Source organism: Cydia splendana, chromosome 10 (assembly GCF_910591565.1).
Source record: "Cydia splendana chromosome 10, ilCydSple1.2, whole genome shotgun sequence".
Taxonomy (NCBI): domain Eukaryota; kingdom Metazoa; phylum Arthropoda; class Insecta; order Lepidoptera; family Tortricidae; genus Cydia; species Cydia splendana.
Window position 1 is genome coordinate 21,247,605 of NC_085969.1, and position 13,479 is coordinate 21,261,083.

Here is a 13,479-nt window from a genome sequence, read left to right on the forward strand (position 1 = left end):
TCTAATTGTAAATAACGATGTATGATTTGTGATGATTTGTGTGTTTATATTATGTGGTTGAAGGAAACTGTTGGCTTGGCTTTTATTATAGTCACGTTGAAAAAGTTCGTAACCTAACCTTTTGACCGGTTATGTGGTCAAGGTTAGGTACTAATACTACCTGTATGTACCATAACCATAACATTATCTACTTATATGTATTTTAGGGTAGCTGATTTGACACTAATATTCTGGCAAGGAAAACATACAAAAAACGATAGATAAAAACAAAAACCATGACGATGTTAATTATGTTAATTAACTACCACTGCTATACCAGCTTAAAAAAAAAGTTCATAGTGCATGTTTCTAAAGGAGTGTTCATAATAAATCATTCGCTGGAGCCACTGGAGGCCTTGGAAATGTTTTCCTGCGTTTATGACATTTATTTTGGTTTGTAATTACAATAGTAGGTATATACCTAGTATGTCTACTTGAAATAACACAAATTAAAATATTTTCATAGAAAATAACTTTATTTGTTTTTGGAGTATTCATAATGTTCATTCATATTTCACCGCACCGTGTGCTATTAAAACCCGACAGATTTTAAAGGTGTATTGGACCGCATTTAGAGACAAAAATGTCATACATATTACGATGTATTTTTTTCAGAAATCGGTCTTGTTTTAGAGATAATGACATTAACAATTCGTATACAAAGTTTGTGTGTATAATAACTTAGTAAAAAACGCTTTTGGCTGGTACTGCCACTATGTGACTTGGTTTAGACAGAGTTAGACCAAGAAAAGTATGCAACGATTTTGATAGCACACGAAGTGCAAGTGTTATTTTAAACGTCAAACTTCTATGAAATTATGACGTATTAAATAACACTTGCACTGCGTATGCTATCAAAATCGCTGCAGACTTTTCTTGGTCTAACTCTACCTACTGACAGACATTAAAGTTTTAAAGGAAACTCGCAAATTTTATCTGTAAGCAAAAAAAAAAACTTATTTATTCGTTGTAATGTTTTTTTTTCCAAGACGTAAAAATAAATATTAAAGTGTCGTGTGGAATTTTTCGGACTTTTCGGAATTATCGGAATACACCTCACAATTACAATTATGTGAGTGTTTTTACACAATTAAATATGGACGAATTAGTGAACTCAATTGAGCCTGGCAAATATGGTAAATGGTTTTTTTTTCTATTCACCAATATCCATCCTGTATAAGCTTTAATATTATAATATATGCACATCTACAAATTTACAAGCAGCGAGGACGCGGCCATAAAAGCTTGCTCTTGGCCTTGTAGCCACCATACCCACTGGACACTTTGGCCACAACGGTCCTGTTTCATTCGTCCTTTTATTTTTATTGTATTCAACAATGTTGAGGTATTTTTGCTTTTTGGCGGTGATTTTGGGGGTGAGATCGGCTTCCGGTAAGTGTAATGTGATTTTTTATTTTTATGAAAATGTTGGTGGACTTTCAGTTTTTTGATATATTTTTTTTATGAAAAATTTGATCAATTCGTTAAAATAATAATATACTACGTTGTGTAAGTAATACTAGTAAATAATTATGGGACAAAAAGTCTTAAGTAATATTATTTATAAAATAAAAATGTTGTCTTGCTAAGTATTTATTGATAATAATATGCAAAAGTGATGATAATAAATTTCTTTTTTGTGCAATAAAACAAAACTATTGGGTAGTAGTAGTTGGTAGTAGTAAATGTAGTAATTCGATAAAAACGACCTAACTTAAATAAATTTCACGGGACAATTTTACACAAATCGTAAAGTACCTAAGCTTAATAAAGCTTGTCTTGTTAATAGGTCTCTCTACTCTAGATCTAGACTACGATATAATATACTTTCCTAAGTTAATAAAATATATTTATATAAAAACTGAAATACATTAAAAGACAACATTATTTTTGGATATTGGGGCCGATTTTTAAATTATTGTGTTTTTTTCGTCAGATTTCGATGAAATTTGGTAAGTAACTAGATAAGAGTTCCCTATTCTAAAATATTAGACAGCAATTTCATCGTATGTCATAAATTATTTTACAGTACATATGGTCCTATTTTCCCGCACTAGTGCGTAAAATAGCACTTTTCGTGCGATGTCAAAAGGTTAAAGGGCCATATGTACCTACTGTAAAACGTTGTACGATACACGTGCGAGTGCGAGTAGGTAATCGCAACTCGTGTCGATTTAAAACACTCCCTTCGGTCGTGTTTTAATTTATCGCTACTCGTTTCGAATTTCCGCACTTGTATCGTAAATAACTATTCCGTTACGAAAACGTATAGATTTTTGTAGATAACACAACATACCTAAATTTTTTCGGAATTGAGATTTTGTGTTTTATTCGCCCAAAATGAAAAGCTATATCACGACACCTTATAAAGCAGTCTCCCGCCGCGTCGCTCTGTTTGTGTGTTTGTTTGTATATTCGCGATAAACTCAAAAACTACTTAACGGATTTTGATGCGGTTTTCACCTATCAATAAAGTGATTCTTGAGGAAGGTTTAGGTGTATAATTTGGTAACCCGTGCGAAGCCGGGGCGGGTCGCTAGTTCAAAACAAATTGAAGAACAAATAATTTGAAGTTTGTTGGTCTAAGCTAGTTGTGTGATCACGGGTCAACATTTTATCGACCTTCTAACCATTGATAATTTCTTTGTCAAAAATCACTGAGTCATACGTTAGGTTAGGTACCTTTACTCACGATCTCAACTTTGTATAGGTAATTCGTACATGATGTGCATATATTATTTGTTTGTTGCTATCTCGACAAGCATTCGTACCAAGGTACGTGGAATTTTTAATCAATAAGTTAAATATGTAGGCAGTAGTATATCCATTCTCTCATTGAGTAGGTCGGTGTACAGTCACCTGCAATAATATGTTACTCTTCGAAGACCGCAAAAATATGTGGCACACTTTTATGGCTCTACAAATAAGATCGTGTCAGATATTTATGCGGCCTTTGCTGTGTAACATATTATTGCAGGTGACTGTAAAGTAAGTCACTAAGTAGATAATATATTCATTGAACGTGCGTATGCGTACGTTACCAAACAAAATAATTTGAATAACGTGATTTTGAATGTCTTTTCTATCCTGATTTAAGAAAAACCTGTTGCATTCATTATAGTGGGGTTTTTTTTTCATTTGTTACGACTACAGTTTGTTAAAAAATACGTAAATACAATATTAAATAACTCGCCAGAGAGCGGTGACTACTTCTTTTACGTGAAGCTCAACCATGCTAAATTTTCAAGCTCTAGGCATGAAAATTTAGCATGGTCGTATTTGTCGGACTCTATATAAATGTCCCTTTCCAGTTTTTAATTTCTTACCGGAAAACGCCATCTGTCAGATCTATAAATGTGCAAGTTGCGGAAATATAAAAAAAAAATGGAAAAGTTCTCGGGTTTTTGTATCGGAAAAATTGGATCTCCATACGAAAATGTGAGAAGTTGCCGATAGTTTATAAATTTCGCAATTTTGGAAAGTTTCCAGCGGCACATTAGTAGTCGGAGCATTGGACTAAGAAAGTAAACAACGTATCCGTACCATGAGTTACAAACAGTGTCAAAACTGACATACGGCGCGATTCGGGAAATGAATTAGAGATTCACTAGATATGAAATAGTAAAGATATGTGACGTTCCACGGCAAAAGTTACCTTACGGCGGCCGCAATAATATTGGAGCGCCGTTAACAATTAAGCGCCAACCTCATAAGGTACCTTTTGCCGTCGAACGTCACATATCTTTACTAATTCATATCTTGTGAATCTCTAATTCATTTCCCGAATCGCGCCGATAAACGCTAACGTCTACGTAATTTACTTTCTATACATCTCGCTCCCACTAATAGGTATGCGAGTACGAGCGAGATGCATAGAAAGTAAGTTACGTTGTCGATAGCGTGTGTGCCAAACTGGTGGTAGCCACACAACACACCAGCTACCACCAGCCATTGTTGGACACGAGCTATTGTTGTGGACAAACGTGTCCGTGTTTGAGTTTGCATCAGCAATGTTTGTTTGCCCAGACGCGGAAACTTACATCTTTTAGCAGAGTGCCAATAATGGAGAGATATTTACAAACACAACATAAATAAGTTAAATAACTGACTATTTGTTGGTTGTATTTTACTGATCCGTACAGAACTTTGTTTGAAGAGCATTTATTGAGATAATTTCGGTCTTAAAAGAGGTGTCAAGAGTGTCCGCTTAGTAAATTGAACAGTACGTCTACAACCAGTTTTTACATCGACATAACGCTCACGTCTACGTAATTTACTTTCTGTACATCTCGCTTGCACTAATATGCGAGTACGAGCGAGATGCATAGAAAGTAAGTTACGTAGACGTGAGCGTTATGTCAATGTCAAAACTGATGGTAGACGTACAGGTCTTACAAATCGGTAAAATGAGTTTTTCCCAGAGACCGTTTGTCTAAAGGGGCCCACTGATTAACAGTCCGCTGGACGGTATCGGCCTGTCAGTTGTACGGAACTGTCAAAATTTTGTTCTAACTGACAGGCCGATACCGTCCGGCGGACTGTTAATCAGTGGGCCCCTGAAGAGAGCTAACATTTGGGGCAGTTAACGCAATCACCATCACAGTTGAAACCACATATTTCATTGAAATTCGTTTAAAGCAGTATCCTGCAGTAACCGTGCGATTTTGTAGGTCTGCTTCCTTGTGACCTAAATAGAAAAAAATAAAACAAAAAAAATCGACATAAAACTGCAGTAATTGTAAGGTAGGCCCTCCATTTTTTAGCCTAACTCGAAAACTTGACGTTGATACTAATACCAAAAAGAATAGATAGTATAGAGGGGTCCTGTCATTGTAAATTTTGTAGTCACTGTAAATTTACTGCCATCTATCGACACACGACTAAAACTCAAAATGAAAACGTATAAAGTTATCAAAAAATGTATATATATGGATAAATGATTTTATTATTTTTATATAATTTTGATCCAAGTTCATTCACTGATATCTATGTGTTAAAATTGCTAAATATGAAACGGTGTCGTCACGCCATCTAGCCGAGGATAGGCTAAAGGTGTGTGCGCCATCTATTCGAGAATGACTTTTACTTGAATTCCGAGGCACGTTTTTTCCTTAGACTTTATTCGTCTTATACGAAGTTAGATATGTCTTTGCTAATACTTAGCACCAATAAATTAGGGAACTCCTCTATTAAATTAAAATATGTTTAAACCTGACATTTTCAAGTAAAATCATAAAATTAAATATTTTCTACATTTAATGTAACCCCAATCAATTTTTCCGAGCACATAGGAAAGAAATTCTTTTATTCAAATGAAATAAATCCTAAAACCGCAACTACAACGAAATATTAATATTTCTTTTTAAACCTTGTTTTTGTACAAATATGAATAAATTAAGAATAGGTAGAGTCATGAACTATGTCACATTTACAAAACCAAAGGTGAACAAAACAATTAGTAATAGATCGGTTACAAACAATACTATTTTCGTGTTAAGTTGGTACAGTCAGTCTACTATAGCAAAGATGTATTGATTGTATGAAATGTTTATTGATTTGATCGTGAAAGTCCAAAATCCGATCAATCCTGCCCGACCTCGCCTCGCTCTCCAACTCTTGAACATGTTTGGGATTATAAAGTATCTACCTATCAGCTGTATCGCGCGGTCAAGGGAAACGGGGGCATTATTGTATTTAATCACACCACACGTATATTTGCCTATATATAATAAACAAACATGATTACAGGAATTATTTTTTTACCTCAGTAGCAATAGTATTGGATGAGATACTCAATTAACTTTTACAAAAAAAGGTTATGTCCATACCCTATAGCCCTATACGTGGAACAACTAGACTGCGGCATATAATATACTTTTGGATGCAAACTTTAATTTTGTATGAACCAACATTACTCTTGAAGAACTAAATCATATTCACTGATTAATCGCGTAAAAAATCATATTCTTCTTATTTAATAGAGTGATAAGGCCAGCCAGCGTAATTTCAACTGTTTATGGGGCAAATGCAACCTATTTAAGTACTCTAAAATACAAAAAATCTAGAGCTAGAGTCACTTTAGCGCATAGCGCAGTTTCGCCAGTCATAAAACTTATAAAAGAGAGATCACCCCATGGTATAATTGACTCTAGTTCTAGATTCACTTCTTTCATTTTTAGAGTAGTTGCATTTGCCATAGTTAAATTTAATAACACTACTTATTTGTCTTGCCTTTTCATAGGTGTCTCATTAGGAGATTAATTAGTACCCATAAAGTCTTTAATTATCAAACTTTCGTGACACTCAGGGCTATAACCGCGAGAATCGAAGTTCGCAAATTGCGGGCATCTTTCTCTGTCACTCTATATAATTACGCCTTCATTGGAGTAAAAGAGAAAGATCCCCGCAATTTGGGAATTTCGGTTTTCGCCCCAGGCATAGTCAAATGTGGTATTAAAACGGGTTTCTCACGGTATTTAATTTTTTATTCCAGCCCCCTTCATCACACCCTGCAAGAAAGGCGACAGTGCCTGCATCATCCGTTCCGCGCAAGCTGCCGTGCCCTTCCTCGCCGCCGGCATCCCGGAGCTCAACGTGCCTTCCGTGGACCCCATGGTGCTGAAGGTGGTCAAGTCTGAGGAGGCGGGGTTGAGGCTCACGCTCAAGAATACTACGGTTACCGGGATGAAGGATTGCACCATTGAGGATACTAGGTGAGGGCACGGAATAAATAATAGTACTACCGTACAGAAAGGACACTTCCTACAAACCCGAAGTTTGACAGCGGTTCAGGGTCGAATCATGCTGTCCCTTTCTAATATATGGCACTATCCCTTTCGGCTATTTAGGGTTGTCAAAATTCAAGTGATTATCTTATCTGTGGTCGAGCACGCAAAAGAAAGTCAAGTGGTGCCAACCCTAATAATTGCTCGGAGCAATGCTGAGCCGAACGGAGCCGAGTTCGACCGAAGTGAGGAGTGTCTCCCCACTGGTGAGGGGTAGAATCTTTCCTGTAGCCTACCCTGTAGGCATCCCGTATTTTCTAATTGTATTCACGTTTGTCTATCTCTCGTACCTACTAGTCGCGACGCACTCGTGCGCAGATCGCTAATTGTTTGCGCGGTGATAGCGGGAAACGAGAAATGTTACTGAAAATGTTCCTGTTAAAATCACAGAACAAGTAATAGTACTACCGTAGGTACAGAAAGGAAACTTCCTACAAAACCGAAGTTTGACAGCGGTTCAGGGACGAATGCTCACCCTTTCTAATGTGTGGCATTATCCCTTTGGGTTGTCAAAATTCAAGTAATTATCTTCTCTGTGGTTGTGCACGCGAAGGGACGTCAAGTTGTGTCAACCCTAATAATTGCTCAGAGCAATGCTGAGCTAAACGGAGCCGAGAATGCCTGAACGCTCATATTAGTTTCCTACTCCTGTTAAAATTTAAAATGAGTGACTGAATTTTGACACTGAGCGCACAGAGAAAGAGAGGGTGGTAATTTAAATGAATGTATTTTAACCCTTCAAGTGGCGCCAGCGAAAACGCGAAAAGTAGTCAAGTGGCGGGGCCCCGGTGGGTGGTCAGCGCAGATTAAGAAAATTTTACAAAATCGTCGTTTTAAGCTATGTTTGAAAGTATATTAAATCACATATTGTTAGAATCAGCGTTATATAGGCTATTTGAATATAGCAATTAAATTATTCTAATGTTTATACATTTGGCCAGACCTAATCAAACTCGGGAAGAATGACAGTTTTCCAGCTTCCTTGTTAAAAATGACTACCACCATAAAACTAATTGATTATTGGAGGTAATTGCTATTTAATCATCAAAGGAAGACTTTTATCTTTAAGATTAAATCAATAAACGGGACATAAGATACAATTTCTTTTACAAAATAACCTCTTAAAAAACGAGACTGACCTCAGACTAGCCCGAATCAATGGTCACCTCACCTACAAATTTTATACCAAGTGTTTTTGTGTTTCTTATGGTATGCTATCCTTCTCTAACTCGCTACCTAATTTTGGGCGCTAGAAGAGCGTAACTATACTTAAATGCGTTCAATTTCACCTCTAAATACGTCAACACCTCATTAACCACTCACTGGTGGATGACAGTTTACTGGTTTTCGCGTCGACCATTCACGGGTTGACCGCCACTTGAAGGGATATACCTTATTGCTTATTGAATGAACTTGTCACTAGGCTGAACGAGGCAACAGACAAGCTGGACGTGGTGGTGCGCTGCTCGGTGGTGCTGCGAGGCTGGTACAAGCTGCGAGGAACCATCCTCGTGCTGCCGATCCGCGGGGAAGGCAAGGACACCATCAAAATCCGTAAGTTTCTCTTAAAACTAGGGAACAATAGTACATTGTGCAACATGGGGCGCAAGTTGAATATTGCAAACGAGAGTAAGTTAAATCGCGACGGCTTGCCGGAGCGATTTATAGACTCGAGTTTGCAATATTATTACGCCCCGAGTTACACACAATGTTTTTCATCAGACTTGCGATACAAAAATTAAGTATAAAGATAAAAAACTGTTAACTATGGCACTAGGAACTTCATAACTCCCTAGGGAGAACTTTCTATAACTCCCGCTATACCTGCGTGCGATTCCACATTTACTGAGCGAGTGTGATGAAAATTATATTAGTTTTGTTAAATATTTTAATTTGTATTTTAACTAATTAAAACGAAGTAATATGTACATTATAAACTGAAATAAATATGATATTATGAATAAAACATTGACACAAAAGTGTACTCCTTAGGCACCATGCGCAGGGTTGACGACTTTAGTATTAAAAACTGTGTGCCTCCCTTCAAACAACAGTAGCTAAGAAGGCCAGGTATCCACAATCATCGGCACATATTGTTGAGCACTTCGCTAGCCAGCTTTTCAAAAGTCAGCAAAAGTTAGTATTTTTTTAATTTTGAAACCTTGCCAGTGGTTTCTACTGATGATAATGTATACACCTGATACACCGTATAGCTTATACCTCAAGTACGCTTTAGTAGGCCTATGTCAGGGTTACGTGAGACCAAGGTCCGGTCGGCTACACACCGGACCGGTCACTTGAGCAATGAATTTGTTTTGAATCGTTTAAGGTGTGATATTCATATTGAGAATTTTATTAATTACATTGACATACCAACACATACCATGCATAAAAGGAACCGAGTATGTATACCATACTACCAATAGAATGTAAGAGGATAGCAAAAAGTTTTATAGCAAGAACAGCAGATGTAGTAGCAACAGTAGGTATTCAGATTAAAAGGTTACAGTGGCATACGTACGCCGTATAGCTTAAACCGCAGCTTTAGTAGGCCTATGCCATGGTTATGAGAAACCAAGGTTCGGTCGGCTACTTAAAAGCGCCAGCTTTAGTAGGCCTATGTCATGGTTACGTGAGACCAAGGTTCGGTCGGCTACTTAAAAGCGCCAGCTTTAATAGGCCTATGTCAGGGTTACATGAGACCAAGGTTCGGTCGGCTACTTATAAGCGCCGGTAACCGGTCACTTGAGCAATGCATTTGAACTTGTGTTTTGAGGTGCTGAAGTTGTGACATTAACATTAACATCTTTAAACTTTTTATCACTACGTAACTACGTACGTACACCTTATAAAACAAAATCCCCCGCCGCCGCGTCTGTCAGTTTATGTGTATGTATGTTCGCGATAAACTCGAACGAATGATGCGGTTTTCACCTTTCAATAGACTGATTTTTGAGGAAGGTTTAGGTGTAGGTATGATTTATTAAGGTTTTGTGTAACCCGTGTGAGTTATGTGGCCAGTTACACTAAACCGTATAGAGCTAAGCTAACCAAGCTAACTCTGTATCGCATTTGCAATAACAAAGTATATTCATAGTTTCTGGCGTTTCTGCTGAGTTAAGCTGGTCAGTTCGTTGATTGTGATTGATGCAACTGACTTCACATAAGTTGAACCTAATTGTGATAAGCACACAAATGTCCTTGCCGGGATTCGAACCCAGGACCTCCATCTTCGAAAGAACCGGCTAGGCTAGGAAGCCGTTAAATTTATATACGCTGAAGTTAGTTTTGACCTTTAAAATTTCTATTCCAGGTGACATAGTGATCACAGCCAACACCAAACTGGCCACAGTGAAGGGAGCCGACGGCCAGGAGCACTGGCACATCAGCAAGTGGGATCATTCCTTTGATGTTCGCACTAAGACCACCTTCGACTTTGAGAACCTCTTCGATGGGAATAAGGCACTATGTAAGTATTATACTTAACTTAATGAAGGAATAGGAATACGACCCTGGCCACAGCGAAGGGAGCCGACGGCCAGGAGCACTGGCACATCAGCAAGTGGGAGAATTTTTCCATGCCCGGACTAAGACCACCTCACTACCTACTAGGCCAGACCGATCGTCAAAATCGGCGTTTGGTGTGGTGGAGCGTCGCACTACATGTGAAACGACGCCATACTTGTGGTTGACCATGAGAATTTTCTGTTTTTCGAGGATAACTTTTTATGATGTTGACAAAGCATAGTAAAATTTGGGTAGGATAGTCCTGAACAAATTCCCAAGATCATAATTTCATAAATTTTGGTTCAGACAGTAAAAAGTTATCGTGGAAAAACTGAAAATTCTTTTCCACATTCGAAAGAAAAACGAATGGGGAAAAAGTGCGTTGTGCAGATTGGCCTTCTCTCTTTACGGTTAGGTCCACAAATTTCCAATCAGAGGGGCGAAAGAAAATTATTTAATTAATGGAAAAGCAAACAAAAATATAACCTTAAAGAGGAAGTTTTTTTGTCACCAAGGGGCAACAAATTTCATATATTTTAAATTTTTTTTATTGCATTTTCAGCGGATCCTGTGGACGCGATAGTAAACGCCAACTGGAAGTTGGTGATGACAGAAATAGCGCCCCCTATCGTCCGCGCCATCACCGAACGCGTCGTCGCCGCGGTGGACGCGTTCTTCGCGGCGGTGCCCGCCAACGAGCTACAGATATATTAATTTGTGAAAATATAGATAGTACATAGTTAGAGGCATTCCAACTTTCAGCCTGATTCAAACTTTAAGATACGTCAAAAAGATAAAGATACGATATGGATCTTTAGCAAATTTTTGACGTATCTTAAATTCTTAATTAAAGTTTGAAACAGGCCGTTTGTCAGTAAAAAAGGTGCGAAATTAAGATTTTCTGTAGGAGGACATTTCGCGCCTAATTTTTTTTGAATTTGTCGCCTTTTTCTACTGACAGAAAAGGCTTGCCAGACTATATAAACACAGGTCTTGTGTAAGCTTAGCAATAAATTAGGATAGCGAATTGTGATAATAAATTATTATTTTTAATTTTTAAAATTTGGTTTTATTTATTGCCTTGCAAATGAATAAATGAATGAACAAAATAATGAAATAATCAATTAATAATTATAAATGACCTGTCTGTAGGTTAGAATGTTTGAATCTCTCGCTTGCTCGGGTATAAACGGGCACGAGGGGTTAAACAACAACTTTGCCCTTCTCAAACAAATAACCATTTCACCAGGATAGTTCTTGTCTGCTTACTTTTCTATATTCAGATATTTCACAAAACTCAGTTCAGTATCGTTACCACGAGTTTGACACCGACATGTTCGCTAGCGACCGCGTAAACTAACTCACAATGCAACTCCCTCGCACTGATATTGGTGCAAGCGAAATGCGCTGCGTTTCAGTTGCGTAGTCGCTAGCGTTTAAGGCCGCGTAAAACTCATGGTGAGGGTACAGTAGTTTAGTCGTGAAGGAAAGATTTCTGTAACCTGTGATGTCATTCAGTTATCGTGCATTTCGCGCATACTTGTCCGTACACGTATTGGCACGAGCGAGACGCACGATAACTAGGTAAGTACATGACATCATTTAGATATATTTTTATCATATCATTCTCGGCGCGATTCGGGAAATGAATATTAGAGATTAACTAGATACATATAGTAAAGATATGTGACGTCCCATGGGAAAAGGTACCTTATGGCGGTTGGCGCTTACGCTACTATTAACGTCGCTCCAATATTATTGCGGCGCTATGCGATGTCAGCGCCAGCCGCCATAAGTAGCTTTTGCCGTGGAACGTCACATATCTTTACTATTTCCTATCTAGTGAATCTCTAATTCATTTCCCGAATCGAGCCGTCTGTCAGTCTACAGACTAACGTCTGTAGTCTCACACTAATTTATGGAGTATTACCCAAATATCAAAATAAAATAATATTTAGGTTTTCAGTGATATTTGCGCCCTCGGGGTTATGCATATTGAAGTTCAAGCAACGATAGAGGTTGCGCCATTTGCTAGCGAGCTGTGGCATAAGTTGTATAAAGATTTCACAGATGGCGTGGTTAAGAGAAAAATATAATATATTTATATTTATAAATTTGTTTTTTGACAAATAATACATACTTAATATTGTTATTTAACAAGGAAATATTTACTTAAATTAATTATAAAATCTTGGTTATTTAATGTCCACAATAAATTGCAGTTATGAAGGAAAATGATGGTGATGAAAATTTCTACATGTAATCCTTTTTCGAAATCCGTATAATACAACTAGGCCAAGAAAGGTACGCTCGGCTAGTATGGCGGAATGGAAATAATTAGTAATAGCTGAAATTTTCGGTGTATGGGACAGATAATAAATCTAGTGATTACGTCGACACATAATCCAAATAAATATATTACATTTAGGTATTTAAAAAAAAATGAAAAAATATAAAAAATCACAGAAAGTTTGTAAAAAATATTAATAATTTTTTTTAAATTTATACTCATAGAGAAATATTTGCTTTATGACATTAAGCATGAATCACACAAAAAATAATTCTGTATCCTACATTTAAAGTAAGTAACCTACGGTTATTATTAAATTCAGTATATTTCCGTCCTCAAAAATGGTAATAGGCTATTTTTTCTCTCATTATTTCCAAATTACAATAAGTACAAGCGTTGCAATTTAATCGTACACTAAATAATACCGTATGGTAGGTTTTATGGGGTTATGCATTAATTGCCTGGTTAAAAATGGTAATAGATCAATATCATATGGGATTTTCATTATGAGTTCTCTTTCGTCGAATACTGTAAAAATCGGCTTGAAATATGATTCGTAACACAAAAAACCATCAAAAACGTTATCGTTGCTTTAAAGTTGCCGCGCACGAGCCAGCGAGCTAACGCGATTGGTCGTTGCATGGAGCGGGGCGACGGAACGATGAAACTTCCATCGCCCCGAGCGCGAATATTTAAAAAAGTATTTAGTATATTTACTATTTACTCGGTCAAAACATATGTACCAGTGAACGTAAAAAATATGGGAGACTAGATTCGAACTAATTATCAGCTTTAATCTGGGCAAGAGTGCTGTAAATAAGAAAGTAAATTTTACGTAATTGCAGGCTTTCCGTCTCT

The 13,479-nt window shown here is 37.2% G+C and overlaps 2 protein-coding genes across 2 annotated transcripts in view; both read left to right on the forward strand.

Annotated features, from left to right (window-relative positions):
* Nucleotides 1-13,479, forward strand: part of LOC134794442 (solute carrier family 22 member 3-like) — a 361,574-nt gene that overhangs the window by 58,964 nt on the left and 289,131 nt on the right. The window lies entirely within an intron of this gene.
* On the forward strand, nucleotides 1,299-11,060 carry LOC134794639 (uncharacterized). The gene is made up of 5 exons (XM_063766443.1): nucleotides 1,299-1,431; nucleotides 6,533-6,752; nucleotides 8,248-8,378; nucleotides 10,138-10,293; nucleotides 10,894-11,060. The coding sequence occupies exons 1-5, from the start codon at nucleotides 1,377-1,379 to the stop codon at nucleotides 11,043-11,045; spliced, it is 714 nt and encodes a 237-aa protein (XP_063622513.1). The 5' UTR covers nucleotides 1,299-1,376; the 3' UTR covers nucleotides 11,046-11,060.

Coding starts and splice junctions, on each gene's coding strand:
- LOC134794639 (XM_063766443.1), top strand. CDS start 1,377: ATGTTGAGGTATTTTTGCTTTTTGGCGGTGATTTTGGGGGTGAGATCG. Junction 1,432..6,532: donor GGGGGTGAGATCGGCTTCCG/GTAAGTGTAATG, acceptor TTTTTATTCCAG/CCCCCTTCATCACACCCTGC. Junction 8,379..10,137: donor CAAGGACACCATCAAAATCC/GTAAGTTTCTCT, acceptor TTTCTATTCCAG/GTGACATAGTGATCACAGCC.